The sequence below is a fragment of the Metarhizium album genome (genome assembly GCF_000804445.1).
Source record: "Metarhizium album ARSEF 1941 chromosome Unknown scaffold_60, whole genome shotgun sequence".
NCBI lineage: Eukaryota > Fungi > Ascomycota > Sordariomycetes > Hypocreales > Clavicipitaceae > Metarhizium > Metarhizium album.
The window spans coordinates 7100-23285 of NW_024467634.1; the positions used below are offsets into that span (position 1 = coordinate 7100).

The 16186-nt window shown below is 37.6% G+C and overlaps 2 protein-coding genes across 2 annotated transcripts; one reads left to right on the forward strand and one right to left on the reverse strand.

The window, feature by feature from the left end:
* Nucleotides 1-5577: 5577 nt before the first annotated feature.
* On the forward strand, nucleotides 5578-6558 carry MAM_08427 (uncharacterized protein; the record flags this gene model as incomplete). Its single annotated transcript, XM_040827225.1, has 1 exon — nucleotides 5578-6558. One exon carries the CDS (start codon nucleotides 5578-5580, stop codon nucleotides 6556-6558), a length of 981 nt encoding a protein of 326 aa, XP_040674780.1.
* A 3588-nt stretch (nucleotides 6559-10146) lies between these two features.
* Nucleotides 10147-10854, reverse strand: MAM_08428 (uncharacterized protein; the record flags this gene model as incomplete). Its single annotated transcript, XM_040827226.1, has 1 exon — nucleotides 10147-10854. The coding sequence occupies one exon, from the start codon at nucleotides 10852-10854 to the stop codon at nucleotides 10147-10149; it is 708 nt and encodes a 235-aa protein (XP_040674781.1).
* Between the last annotated feature and the right edge of the window lie 5332 nt (nucleotides 10855-16186).

Below are 16186 nucleotides of genomic sequence, written 5' to 3' on the forward strand. Positions count from 1 at the left end.
AGTCTGCCTTACTCCATCCTACTATGCCTACGACATCAGTACCGTTCGTTATTATATGTTCAGAGCATAAGTTTCCGTGACAAAATGTAGCATCACAAACGTACTGATCTGATCCTTGTTCTGTCCAGTCATCATTATTAAGAATACCTAATGCCTTGTCAAAAAATGCTTTTGTTCTTATGTATGCTATAGGTGTTCTAGTACTAAAATTGCCATCGTTTATATGTCCAAATTTCTTAGATGTTTTCTTTGCAAGAAACCACATTATTGCTTGAACCTGAATGAGTATGGCATCTATATCAGTACTATCAAACGAGGTATATACAGATGATAATGTTTGACCGTGAATGTAGGTACGTATACCTATAGATATAAATTTACCATGGTGGTGAAATATTTCTTTGAGCCTATATCTAGGTACATCTATTGTGTCACGTGCGATCATCACTGCAATGTGATCTCGACTGGTAACTTCAGGCTTTGTAACACCCCATTTAGCAACAAGAACTTCATCGTCACCCTCCTTGTATATCAGCTGAAAGCATATGCTGCTATCAGTTTTTGCTAGTATCTTAGTGGCTGCAAGATTTTCAATATGCATGCTAAACGGACTTATTTCACCAATATGAATAATGAGATTGTCACCCGATCTATTGTCGTATGATCGATTCTTCAAAACGTCGGATATATCAAGACGTCTTATAACATCCGAGTCAAAGCTCCGGCGCCACCTGATATTGAAAAGACCCATTGAATACTACTGCACTAACACAGTCAGCTATAATAAGATCATAGGCAGCTTTGACTAGTATATGGTTATCTTCTGTAGTGCATGTGCACAGCAGCCCTAGGCGCTGGCACTTTGTGCAAAATTTTCCTACAATTGAATCACCACGAGCTGCAATCTCATCGTCACAACATTGCAAGCCTGCAGAAGATGCAGACTGCACTTCCATTTCTCCCCACGCAACTCCCCCGCCTCTAGCTCTTCCGTCAGGAGTACGTAGCGAATTTTTACCCACCTTGATATGTGATATCTGATGTCTCTCTCTTGACATCTGAGTCTGATTGAATACTCTGACTATGCCAAGAGACGCCTTCGTAGGTGTGAACTTAGCCTTACCCTGATTATCATATACCAATGTTCTATAGTACTTCCCAGTAGCGCCAGAAGTAACCAAAAACTCATCGTCTATATCAGGTCTTTCTCCTGGTCTGACAACATATGGTAGAGATTCGTTATTTGCGAACAAAGATAGTGATTTAGCAGCTTCATATATCAAGCCGTTGGTTTGTCTTGTGACAACTGACGACATGCCCATCACAATGTCTGGTACCACCTGTCCATATTCGGAGTGGTGAGCTATAGGCATGTCTTCATAGTTGGTAAGAACAGCAATACCTTTTTGCCCATGTCCCATAGATAACTTATCACCATCTTGTAACTGTTGGTGACTTCTAACTCTAACGTTAACATCGCCGTTATTAAGCTCGGTTATGCTATGAACTACTCCAGTAGGAACATATCCAACTGCATATCTACGACCTTTAATCAATTCATCAGGATCATGACTACATCCTTTCTGACATGGAGACTTCCACCATTTGCATACTATGCCGCACATCGTAGATCCTACAGGAAGTATAGTTTCGTTCCGAGATATATTGTATGAGCATAATGACACTGTACTGAAACCTCCGTTGTCTACATATCTTTTTGATACTATAATTGCATCCTCGTATGTATATTCCATATTCAGAAATAGACACTGAACATTCTCACCTGGCAGATGTGAAGATATACTAGCGTTTCCATCGTTTATGTCTTGAAGCACAGCACTATAAAAAGGCGTTGTTACCACAGGATTAAATGTATAGCATGGAGATACCGCAGCGTTTCCAGGGCACCATGGAAGACAGGTAGCCTGAGGCGTCTGAACTGATGCGATAAGCGGACGTGGAGCTCTGTTTTCGTTCATGTACGGTATGAGACTGAAGTATGCAGAGAAGCATGCCCGAACCTGGTCCTGCCCTTTAACATCAATCTTAGGTTTAATGCCGCATCTAACTCTGGAGGATTTATGTGTCTCAACATTGTCAGCCCAGTAACCATTGCTGCATTGTTTAATCAGAGTACCGCAACTTACAGATATAATAATAAATCTCTCGTCATTATCTACATGAAGGCTGAACAATGTTGGTCCCATAAGAGATAATAGTCTATGATGAGAGCACAGTAGTATTACCTCTTTGTATGTCATATCACAGTATATCCCCATACAGAACACGGTCCACGTGCTTGGTGATCTAACGACAGTGGCTCTAGAGTCTTCAATAACATGGTTCGATACTTCATGAAGCTTGCCTATAGTATCTCTTGATAGCACCCGTACTCTTGTACTACATGTGACTCGTCTCACTCTTCCTGCTTCAGTCGAGTGTGATGTGTGTCCTGCGCATATATACCCTATATACTCGTCCATCTTATAGCCTCTGTTCTCCATATTAGCAACTTTACCCTCCTCTCCTGGGCTCATGTCTATGCATTCGTTATCATGGAGAGATCCTATAAGTCCTATCGATATAGTTGCATTGTGAGGATACAAAAATATCTTATCGTATGAGACATCGTTTATATAGTGATCTGTTTCCATTGCGGCATGTGCAATACTAGCAGATAGAGGAGGACCTGGAGAGCGTCTCAGCTTGTTTAAGATGTCATAGTGGTGTTTAGGGACAATCCCTGAAGTTACAGACCATTGCTGGTCAGCATCACCGCTTAGCTTATACTTTACAGTTCCAGGTAATGCCCACAGTCTTCCAGTGTTGAATGCTGTAGTCAGCCTCACATCTAGAATGTCAATCAGGTCAACCAAATTGTTAGCTCTTTCAAGTTTGAAGCATATTATCTCTGAGCTTTCCATATGCCCGATGATGTTTCTGAATCTATTTAAGCATGGTATCTGTTCTGCCGACACTGCAGCACTAGCCTCAGGTATGTCACTGGGAACCCAGCATGAACCCTTTGCATCTCTGTAGTCGATACATGCATTTCTGAGAGTCAAATGATCTTTAAGAGATACTGCTTCAAGTTTCGTGAAGTCAACACTCAGAGAGAAGTTCTTGAGAGAGTTATAAGAGGCCATTTTGTTCAGCGTTGAGTAACTGCAGCAACTTCGTTGCATATGTCACGTGTGTCTGACAGCAGACATAAGCCTGGGTCTTACCGTTATACAATATCACATATAGAATGGATAGGGATCCAGATACTGTTATGTCCGTCTCTACGTACGATGAGGAAGCAGACGACATGATTGGCGGGGGTTTGTTTACTCGCGACTGGAAGTTAGTGGGCACAGATCCTCCATATCCACCTCCAAGTCCTGATAGCGGTGTCAGTGATGCACCGAGTCATTTCGTGATGTTCTATGAAGAGAATATGGAATGGGCTAAGTCTGAAAAGAATTCAGCTAAAAATCATTCGGCTTTGTCCCCAATAGTGTTAAGCTCTCGAGCGATTGATGCAGTTGAACTGATACCTGTATCTACAGTATCACTAGGGCCATACTATGACTACTTCTCAACACATGTGACTAGAAACCGTAGTGATCAGTTGGTCAACATCTGTAAGAGTGGTAAAAAGAGTCCATGCTTTGATATTAAGAACTGTTATCTAGTACAACCATCGTCTACTGGTAGCTTGGCTAACTTTGTTATTGCTGACGTTAATGGAGTAAGGTGTGTTCCTCTTGTGCCAACATCTGTTATATACAATATAATGGATTCACTAGCTGAGATCGGTATCAGTATAGTTCCAACAGTACATGACGCTCTAGCATTTAATGGATGTAGAGTAAGAATGTCTGAACTATATACCAGTTGCGAAATACCTGACTCAGAGTGGAAAGGGAACACATTCACTAGAGATTTTAATAGACTCTTAAGATGCAGCGCAGTTACGACTGCTACACTTACGGTGTCTATGGTTCTAGGCGTTGCATATGGATCGAGATCTCGATATCACCATCGTAAGGCTCTCAGTATAGTGGTTCACTCAATTAAATAAACGATGAAGAATAGTCACGATTGCGGAGTTACAAGACTGTACAAGAGTCTCGGCATCAATATATATGATCAATGTAGTGTCGGTCCTAGCACTCATCAATATGCTGCAATAGATGCATATATAGAGAACTTAGAGTTACCACTTGTGACAAATCATAGCTTCTGCGGTGTTATGCACAGTCCGAAATTTTGCATAGATTCAAATATAGCATTAAGAGCATCTGTATTAGCGATCATAGGAACTTATGTAAGGATGAACAATCTGATATTCTTTACATCATGGGATAACGACTTGTCAGCATTTTTAGATAGTGTATCAGCTATCAGAGCACAAGTCTGTCCTGGCACCACTATCAGTGTATGCATGGACAGATCTAAGAAAATTTTCAGAGTAACATCACATGACACTGGACTGACAAGTAGCATGACCGAGAGTGATATGGTTGTGCTGGTTACCAATCTTGTTGACAATGACCGATCAATGACGTTTTATCTGTGTCAAGATTCAGACATGTATGCTACGTACATGCATAATAACAAAGGTTCCATGTGGGTCTCGAAACCATCGAGATCTATACAGCTTGCGGGTAGTTATGACTCGGAAGTGATGCCTATGTTATATGAAACTCCATCTAAAGACAGTATTCTAAGGCTCAATGTAGGAAGAGGACAGATGGAAACACAGAAGTTCAACGTATTGGAGTCCCAGATAAACGCTACAAGCTCCAATGTCATGTCTGCCGCATCCAAAGACAATTTATGCTATTGCTGTGCATATATGAAAAAAGTTCACGAAATGCTGTGTCCATGCGAGAGCAACGCTAGCCTGTCGTTTGAAGCAGAGCTCCTGACGTCTTTCTTTGATGAATCGGAGTAGGGAGCAGCGATGCTGCTATCCGTACTCTAAAAATGGATGAAACGTTGAAAATTTTAAGAGATAGATGCAAGGAGCTAGTAATTAAAATCAACATACTTGAAAAGAAACAGTTTGCATCATTACCACTCGCTAGATACATACTATCGATACCATATATGCTCCCTATTGAACATGTAATTCTTGCAGAGAGACCCTATGCAACGGATATATTTCCATATGCTGGTTCTGCAATGTCGTACGATGCTAATCTCAATATGAAGACTACGCCCATGGTTCACTTTCTAGCACTGGATATAAGTAATGGAACTGATCTGAGCTATGAGACATGCAAGGAATGGTTCAGAGACAGTTGGAAGTATTTGCACAAAGGTATACTATTGTTGAATGTATGTACTTCATACAGTTTCATGGACAATATGTCCGAGAGAGAACGAGTTGCAATGGAGGAGTTCATAAGGGATATCGTATCTATATCCCTAAGGTTATCGAATAAAAAGATACATATTTACGCACTGGGAAATCCTGCTCGGCATAGTGCCAGTAGAATACGTTCAAGCATCATTGAGACCAAGAGCAGGGTTACTATTCATGAGTGTAAAAATCCAGCTGGATTTAAGCATAAATTTGGCGACACAATGTCGCCCAGCTTTACTATAGGTGCAAAGTCGCTCACTAGATTGCTTGCTGGATTGATAAAGAGTACATCCGACTGTAACAATCTTCTTACTGAGGAAGACTATTTCAAGATGGCAACTGAGGATCCAGACTATCGTAAGTTGATTAACAGAAGTGCGAGTACTGGCGAAAGCTTCAAAGCTATATCATCGTATTTCAAAGCAAACACCGGAAAGACTGTCGAACGTAACGAGGAACTCTTCGAACGTGCAGCTCAGGAGATGAAGGAATTCGTTCTAGCTTTATCTGCACTGAAAGTTAAGACATTGTTTGCTCAGTTGAATGAACCTCCATCTACATCAAAGCCTGCATACTTTAACAGGCGAACTGATTATAATAGAAATCAGTACAGTAGAGGTAGCTCTTCCAAGGCATCAGTTCAAACACCAAGTAAGAGACAGTCTATCGGGTTTGCGGATGATGACACTCCTCAGGAACAATCCACTCAGGGCAGCACTGCAGAATCCAACTCTAGTGTTAGTACTCCTCGTACATCTAACGTTCCTCGAACACCTAACAATCCTCGATATGCTGGATCTATAGCAGGGCAAAGTAGCGCTACTCGACGAACTACTAACATTGGGTTTGCGGATGATGATGACGATACTATCCCAGAGGAACCTGAAGCGGCTGGTCCCAGTAGTGATTTCAACACAAATATCGATGAGAACGAGATACAAGATCTGTCATACATAGCTGACTTTGTTGATCCTGCGAATGAGGAGTACAATATCGAGCCTGCTATTATCGAATTCCTACAGGAGTCTATTAGAACTAGACGTGCTATGACCCCTACATCCAAAGAAGTTGTAACTATTATCAGAGAGACGCGCTCCAACCCTGAGCAGAGGTCTATTGCTAACGCTCTAGGAATGGAGGGGGGTATAATTGACATGCCACATCCTATTATGCAGTGGGTTTTAAAGAACATAGTTGGCTAACAGTGTAGTACTACCTGACACTGTCTTTCCACTTCTTGAAATCTGTTTTGCATTCGAGTGCTGTAGTAGCTGCTACTATAGACTTTTGTCCGTTCGCTAAAATTAATTGTGCGTATATCTTTTTCTGATGAGCAGTCATTTGTTTCACCTTCTCATGAAGAATACTACTGCCTTTAGGCTTAGGTGATGTGTTCACAATATTTAAAACTCCTTCTCTCGTTATGTATGGAAAATCCAACGCAGACAAATTCCTTAACCTTGAACTACTAATAACTCCAGGACACAGCAGTGATCTTTGTCTTATCTCCTCCACGCAGTTTGATATAGTAGGACAATTAAGTATTAATGATTGTATATGTTCATTCTTGCACACTACAGTTCTACCTGATATGGGACTTGCAATAATGTCAAGAGTCTGAATAGCCTCTTCGGAAGTCTTCTTTGGCAATGATAGCACACCTATACTTGGAGTGTTGTTGCTTTCAGCTTCTCTCAGAATTGTGACTGCACTAGACCAGTCTTTGAGCTCCATCACTGTAGTATCGGATGTATCCCCTGATACAGGAAGATTTCTAGATACTATTAGATCCAGGTGCAGTAGAAAACATCCTATAATTGCTTGGCTTGTTTTGATTTCATCACCCTTGTAGTAATATCTACCATCAGCATCTGAGAGAGATAAAGACTTCATCTGCGAAGAGACATTTGGAGACGATAGTATTGGCATCTGTGTTGCAGAGCTGAAATTGTATCGACTGCATCTTTAAAACTTGCACACACTTTTTTCATCATTGATGGCTTTCCCTGTAGCCTGAATGACCCATCACCATATATGTACATGCACGTATTTTTGTTCGCTTCATTAACATTTCTCATGTCATCAGGAGTTACCGTGATCTTGTAAGAATTTGTCTTAACATCGAAGACACAGGCACTGTAACTGGGGAAGTAGGGCTTCAAAATTGCTATGGATTCTCGAGATAGAGCCAGTATGACTTGACCTATAGCATCGTCAGTTCTCAGAAACAAAAAGTAAGATCCAGAGATGTTAGCAAATCCCCACTTGACAGTAAACGGAAGAGTATCAACAACGTATGGTGTCATTCGTCCAGAGAACTGTGGAAGCTTATTCTTAGTGGAGAGTGTACATGGAATGGCATCGGGGTAGGCGCGACTAACATTGCTTAGTGCTGCTTCAGCTGTAGGTCTCCATGCTGCAGGAATTGAACATGTCATTGAAGATATTTCTGGTTGTATGAAGCAACATCGGTATATAGTATTGGTGTTCTCTCTCCATATACCTATAGTGTAAAGTGCTCTTATTTCAGCATTAACGGTAATGCATGATCCGGTCAATGCAGACACAATAGGAGTTAGAATATCTATGGAGGTCTTAGGTAGAGGGACCCCATATGTCTGGTGATATGACACCTCATCATCTCTCTTCAAAACCGATTGCTTGTGAACTAACAGGCTAGATCTGAGCTGATTCTGAGACCGAGCATTTCTGGTCTTGGTTGTTCTGTATAAAGACGTTGACTGCGACATCATTCAAGGTGACGTAAAATCATGCAACATAGTTGCATGTCTTAAATACGCCACGATAAGTTTTAAACCAACTTGTGTTCCAAGTCAATCCTCATCAGAACCAATAAGTCTTGCTTTGGCACAATCCATGCCGGCATCCCTCGCATCTGTCCCCATCATGAGGGGCTGTGGATTTGCCTCCACGTGGTACACTCTCCACATTTATACCAGACCATATCTTAAGTCTTCGAGATACTCTCTCTGAGTATCTCGAAGACTTAAGATATGGTCTGGTATAAATGTGGAGAGTGTACCACGTGGAGGCAAATCCACAGCCCCTCATGATGGGGACAGATGCGAGGGATGCCGGCATGGATTGTGCCAAAGCAAGACTTATTGGTTCTGATGAGGATTGACTTGGAACACAAGTTGGTTTAAAACTTATCGTGGCGTATTTAAGACATGCAACTATGTTGCATGATTTTACGTCACCTTGAATGATGTCGCAGTCAACGTCTTTATACAGAACAACCAAGACCAGAAATGCTCGGTCTCAGAATCAGCTCAGATCTAGCCTGTTAGTTCACAAGCAATCGGTTTTGAAGAGAGATGATGAGGTGTCATATCACCAGACATATGGGGTCCCTCTACCTAAGACCTCCATAGATATTCTAACTCCTATTGTGTCTGCATTGACCGGATCATGCATTACCGTTAATGCTGAAATAAGAGCACTTTACACTATAGGTATATGGAGAGAGAACACCAATACTATATACCGATGTTGCTTCATACAACCAGAAATATCTTCAATGACATGTTCAATTCCTGCAGCATGGAGACCTACAGCTGAAGCAGCACTAAGCAATGTTAGTCGCGCCTACCCCGATGCCATTCCATGTACACTCTCCACTAAGAATAAGCTTCCACAGTTCTCTGGACGAATGACACCATACGTTGTTGATACTCTTCCGTTTACTGTCAAGTGGGGATTTGCTAACATCTCTGGATCTTACTTTTTGTTTCTGAGAACTGACGATGCTATAGGTCAAGTCATACTGGCTCTATCTCGAGAATCCATAGCAATTTTGAAGCCCTACTTCCCCAGTTACAGTGCCTGTGTCTTCGATGTTAAGACAAATTCTTACAAGATCACGGTAACTCCTGATGACATGAGAAATGTTAATGAAGCGAACAAAAATACGTGCATGTACATATATGGTGATGGGTCATTCAGGCTACAGGGAAAGCCATCAATGATGAAAAAAGTGTGTGCAAGTTTTAAAGATGCAGTCGATACAATTTCGAAGTCGAGTTCATGGAGTAGCTTCACAGGTAAGTTCATTCCTGTTGACCGTAAGTGATTGACTCATTAGTTAAGATTGACTCATTAGTTAAGATTGATTCATTAAAAACGAACTTGATCGCAGACAGCATCTTGGTATCTGCTATCATGGCATCGCGCAGAGTCGTGATATCCCCAAAGTACATTTCGGCGAATACAGATCCTATTGGTTCAGCTTTTACATTAAAGCGTTGCCTTGGTATTAACCTTGTAACAGAACCAGTTTTGTTATAAATTAGGTTATCTTCATTAAACTTAAAAATGTATCCTTCTTGGGAGCGCTGACCTAGGCAAGTTGAAAGCCATTGTGACAGCTCTCCACTGGAACTTGTCTTGAGAGTCTCTAGATGACCCCATATGCTGGCAAACATCTTGCCGGGATACGCGGTTATAGTATTATGATTTAGAGTATATCCATGTGAACATATGCATCCTACGGCAATAGAGCATAACTGTTGAGTGCGTAGTCTCTTTGATAATGCATTTGTCAACTCTGGCATAGATGGACATGATTTGAAGTGATCAGGCATTAACACAATCGACTTTCCATAATCCTTCTCTATAATATCAATACTGGATATTATAATAGAAGAACTAGGAGCTTTGGAATACGAAATATCTCTGATGTACTTCTCCATTGTGTACACGTTGCAGTTTACTGCGGGTTTTAAAAACACTACAACATATGAGACGAATAAGTTCAAAGGCTACAGACGCTAGACCAAAAGTCCGTTAATAGCGTCAATGAGTTCCTGTCCCGCAATGTCGGCTTTGGACGCAGGCTGCTGGGGGATGGAGGCCTCCACAGACGGCGCTTCGATCTCCTGTCTGATAGCCTTAATAGAGCCACGGCTGCAGTCAGCGACTAGGTTGAACACGTCTTTGCTGGCTCTGTCGCTGTTATCAGTCTTGGTAAGTCTGACGCTGAAAACAAGATCAAGGTTGAGCTTAACGCCATCTTCAGTCTTAGCAAAAATGGCACCAAGATCCTGTGGCTCGAAATTGGCACTAGAATCAACGACGCCGATACGTCCGCTAGTGTTGTTAATAGTCATCCACCAGTTGTTCTCATCAGATGCGGCACGCTTGTCTTGAAGATTTACGACAATGTTATGCTTAAGTGCCTCTTCAACGATCTTCTCGCCAACAACCTTCTGAAGCCTGGCCAAGATATAGTCAGTTCCATAATTCGTGGACTTGACATAAGGAATGTCACAATCGTACATCTTAATGACCTTAGACTCGTGAGGCCCAGACTTGAACTTGATGAAGGCTTTCCAATAGCGATTCTTAGGATTCTTTCTACGGGTGAAATCACTAGTAGTCTCCTTAACCTCATCAATCTCTACAGCAACGTTCTTCAAATTGTCAAGGTTCCATTTCCCCACACTGTTGAAAGGATTCTTGCCACCAGGAAGAGACATGTTTTCTGAAGATTCTTTAGCTAAGCCAGGAAGAGGTACTCTGTTAGACATGATAGTAAGACTCGCAACTGCGGAGCGTTGCACTTGAAGTCAAGTGAAGTATAGATTAAATGGGATGTACGTTATATAACACTATAATCTAACCAGTAGTATTGAGCAACTACGTTGCATTTGTTGTAATCGAATGCTATACATAACACATGCCAGAATAATATTCAAAGAGAGATCATAAGTATTAATATGAGACTCTCAGGCCAAGATAATATAAACATGAACTTATCTAAACTACTCTCAATATTTTAAAAATGCTCAATATCTACGAACAGTAAGTCCACGGAGTATAGTATAAGATTCGCATTCCATAACAGCCAAGGGAGTTATAAGCTTAGCTTTAAAGACTATAGATTGAGGGGCTCTCTTCAGGATTGCTGCCAGAATGTTGATAACCTCAATTCCATCGAACACACTTATATCTGAATCAGTTTCCTTAATGTACTTAACAGCATCGTCTATCTTCGACTGACACATAGATAACAGAAGATCATTAGGAGAAATAGGCATATGCTCATATGTGAGTCTGATATACATTGCAGCACAGCTGAAATCCATTCTGGATACAGAATCTTCAGGAATGATGCTCGAAGGAATGGAGAGAGCATTAACGTTCATCAGCACGCTGGCAGTTCTTCTCATTATAGCATCCTCAAGATAGTCAGGCTGCTTATCAATATCAACAACACCGTTCGTAGCTAGAGTGAGCGAACAGTTGGTCTTAATTGAGTTTGAACCCACTCTTATATAATCGCTACCGCTAATGTTCTTGAAGATTGACATATTGAGTGGATCTTTCTCGAGATCGACGTCATAACATAAAGCCAAGGATTGCGTTAATTTCATGGAAACCACAGTTTCACAACATTAACTGAAAACAGCCGTGCAACTCCTGTAAAATATTCAAATTGTGGTAAGGTTTTTCGTGGATCATCGAATTAAACAACATACTTCACTACTGGTGTCAGAAACGGTCTAGTGATTTCAGTTCCTGCGTTGCCGCATTACTCTTGAGGTGGAATGCTTACACTTTCATTTATAGACTAAATATTGTTGAATAGTTAGTTTACTACTGATAAACTAATATATTAAAGCTTAATCTAACCTATGGCATTCATCATTTACTGCAAAGACTACTTGGGTATCTAATCCTGTTTGTGCTCTGTGCCTTCGTTCTTCAACGTCAGTTTTTACATAGAGGGCTGCCTTCGCCTTTACCGAGTCCCTTTGGTATAATAGAATTTCATCTCTCCTCCTCAAGTACTGCCCTCTTATATCAAACTCTAGTCAAGTACTAACATTATAGAAGCCATATTGACCGTCTAAGTACCCTTTAAACCTAATTAAGATGAATAACACTAGTCTCTTACGTATTACCGCGGCTGCTGGCACGTAATTAGCCAAGACACGATATATATACCGTCATTATCAATATATAAACAAAGCTTTATTCAATTTTAATACAATCTTATAGATTATATATAATAATATAATCAAAATAAGACTTGCCACTTCTCCAAGTTGCCAGTTCAGCCGTTAGGCCATTGACCAAGATTCCTCACTGCTGTACTAACTTGCATTGGGGTTTTTTCAGACCCAATGTGATCGATCAACCTTTCAGATTCGACTACGAGAGTTTTAGGCTAGTTAAGCCATCACCTTAACTACTACCTATCCCGAAGATATTTATTGTCCTCTTAAAGCAGAATTATTTATCCCTTTATGTATTATGAAGGATTTACCTTCACTTTAAGGTCGGCTAAGAATATCATTATACTCACCTGTACACCACTTTTTAATTTATGTAGCAAGCTACCGATTAAAACGTACGATTAGCATGTGTCAAGCACTTGGACAGCATTCAATCAGAGCCATCACCAAACTCATCTATTTTTATGATATAAATTTCTTTACATCACTATAAGTTCTAATGTTATTTTGTTATAAGGAGAATAATAAACTATATAATGTTTGTAATTTATAACCTAAGTTCTAAGAATATCAGTCTAATTTAAAATTTACAATTGTTCGCTTAATATAGTATATATGAATAAATAACTATTCACTACTTATTTTAATTTCTATTTTTAGAATTTATAATTTTCATTATTCCTTTAGGGATAAATTATTATTGTAACTATAATTTTCCTAATTTACTATTTATTCTCACTTATTCTTTTTTGTTTTTGTTAATAAATATTAGTGTAAATCTAATCCATCTTTAATGTAAGAACTAGTTAACACTACAAATACTTGCGCTTGAATGAAGGCGATCATCATCTCTAAACCTGAGAAAGCTATTATAAATAACAAAGGTATTAATCCTATTATAAAGAATATTATACCTGAATTCATTATATTATATACAAACCCACTTAAAATGCTTAACAACATATGACCAGCTACGATATTCGCCCCTAGTCTTAAACCAAGAGATACACATCTTGCAAGATAACTGATAAATTCTATTATTACTAATAATGGTAATAAACCTAAAGGACATCCTGCAGGTACTAATAAAGAGAAGAATTTTAGACCATGTTTAAAGAATCCTAATATTGTAGCTCCTAACACTATAGTGAAACTTAATGCAAATGTTAATGCAAAGTGTCCTGTAGATGCGAAACTATATGGTATCATACCTATTAGATTATTTACTAATATAAATATAAATAATGTATAAATAAATGGAAAGTATATTTGTCCTCCTTTAGCATTTATTTGTCCTGTAACAATATTGTGTATTGTAACGTATAAAGATTCTTGAGCTATAGATCAGTTGTTACTTACTAGTTTGTTTTGGTTAGTTGCAACTAAGCTTAATATTAATGTTATTAATCCTCCTAAAGTTAAGTAGAATCCTATGTTTGTTAATGATAAGTGCAAATTACCCCCTAAAACTTCTAAATTTAATATGTCTCTTACTTCAAATTGATCTAAGGGACTTCTTATTTCTGTGAATAAATTTTGTGTGGTGTTAAAAAACATTAGTAGTAGAGTCACTACTAGAATATATATCTTGAAAGAACTAATTATTTATAACTTGAAGTTATAATATTTATACAAAGCTATTATTTAAATTAGCTTATCTATAAATTATATTTTATTTATAAACATACGTGATAAGAATAAACGAACTATTCTTGGTAATATGTATTTAGATAATACGTATAATACTAAGACTATTATAGTAAAAGAAAATACTATTTCATTCATATAATAAAAAGGTGTTAATTGAGGCATATTTTGTTTTCTTTTTATTTTATAATACGTAAATTATTTTAATCGTAAATTAAATAAAAGGTAGAATAAATTTCGTTATTATACGCTATATATTAGACTATTCATAGAATAATCTAATACGTTTAATATTAATGAAGGATAAATACCAAATATTACTGTAAATACTACTAGTATAAATAGCATTAAAAATTCTCTTTTATTTATATCATATACACTTTCTTCTAAGAATCTTGTAAATGATCCACCGAAGGCTGTTCTATTAAACATGTATATTGTGTAAGCTGCAGAGAATACTATAGATGAACATGCAAATACTCCTAATACTGGTAATTTTTCTAAGATTCCATATAATGACATGAATTCTCCTACAAAATTTACTGTTAAGGGAGCTCCACAGTTACCTAAGGCTAATATGAAGAATAATGTTGAGAAGATTGGCATCAATTGAGCAGCACCTCTATAAAAGAATATACTTCTAGTACCAGTTCTGTCATATAATATTCCACCTGCACATATGAATAATCCACTAGATACAAATCCGTGGGCTAATCCTAATATTATACTTCCTTCTATACCTTGTATTGTATTACTAAATGCACCTATTAAGTATACAGCTGCGTGACAAACAGAACTATAAGCTATTAATTCCTTAACGTCTGTTGTTCTTATTGTACTAAAACTAGCATAAATTATTGTAATTACAGCTATTGTATAGATTATAAATGTATAATCTAATGCTGCTTTAGGTAATATAGGTAAGATCATTCTAAATATACCATATAAACTTAATTTTAATACAATAGCCGCTAATATTATACTACCTCCTAATGGAGATTCAACGTGAGCTTTTAATAATCAATTATTCAAGAAGATTGTAGGTGTTTTTACAGCAAATGCTATAAATATTCCTATGAATAAGAATACTTGTGTTTTATATTCAAAGTTTAATTTGAATAGAGTATCGAAATCTGTACTACCCATTATTGAAGATGTACTTAATATTGATAATAATAAGAATAATGATCCTCATACGTTTACATAATTAATTATGTTTTCTTTAATTTTGGTTTACTTCAATTCATACCGGCTAACCGGCAATTCTTATAATTTAAAATAAAGGTATTTATTTAAATTTTCTAAATGAATTCATATTTAATTTTATGGATTGTATTTGAGATAAACCTGATTCAGTTAAATGTTCTTTATTGTATATTATATTGGCTACTTTTTTAAAATCATTATAATCTAAGGCTTTTACTCCTTTAATGGGATATTGATCAAATAATGGTATTATTTTTTCAAATATATCTTGAAATTTAACTACGACAAAATATACAGCTGATTGTTTTAAAAGAAGTTCAATTTTACCACATTGAAGAGTAGATATTAAGATCTTTATTAATTCAATATCTCTACTATCTTGAACAATATGAAATTTTAATACTACAGATTTTCCTGTTTTAGTTGTAAGAGAATTACGAATAGAAATATGAAAACATCCATCTCCACTAGCTAATCCTGCTATTCAGTGAGGATTTATAGTTGGATGGTTAGAAGGTAAAGATCTAGATATAAGTTCAACATTAGGAAAAGATAATTTGAGTTCATCGGATAAACCTAAATTCATAGAGGCTCTTATAGAAAGTACTTTTTTAAAACCTTCTCTTCTTAAATGTTCTTTATTTTTAATTAAAGTAATTGCATCTTTAAAAAGTTTATAATCTGCTCATTTTTGACTTAATAAAGGATATTTATCAAAATGAGATATTATTATCTCTAAGTCTTTTAAAGACTTAACTGTATATTGTAAAGTAGTCTCTCCATGTTTTGTAATTTTTCCTACCCCTAAATGATCTTTAATTTGACATAACAAATTATAATCTTTTTTATGAATAGTAGTTTTAAAAATAGCTTGTATTTGATAACCCATTTTATAATTATTACTTTTGAAAAACCCTAATATAAAACATCCTTCTGCTTCTACCAATCCTGTGACAAATCAAGGATCTAAAGTAAATTCTCTTGTATGTAAAAATTT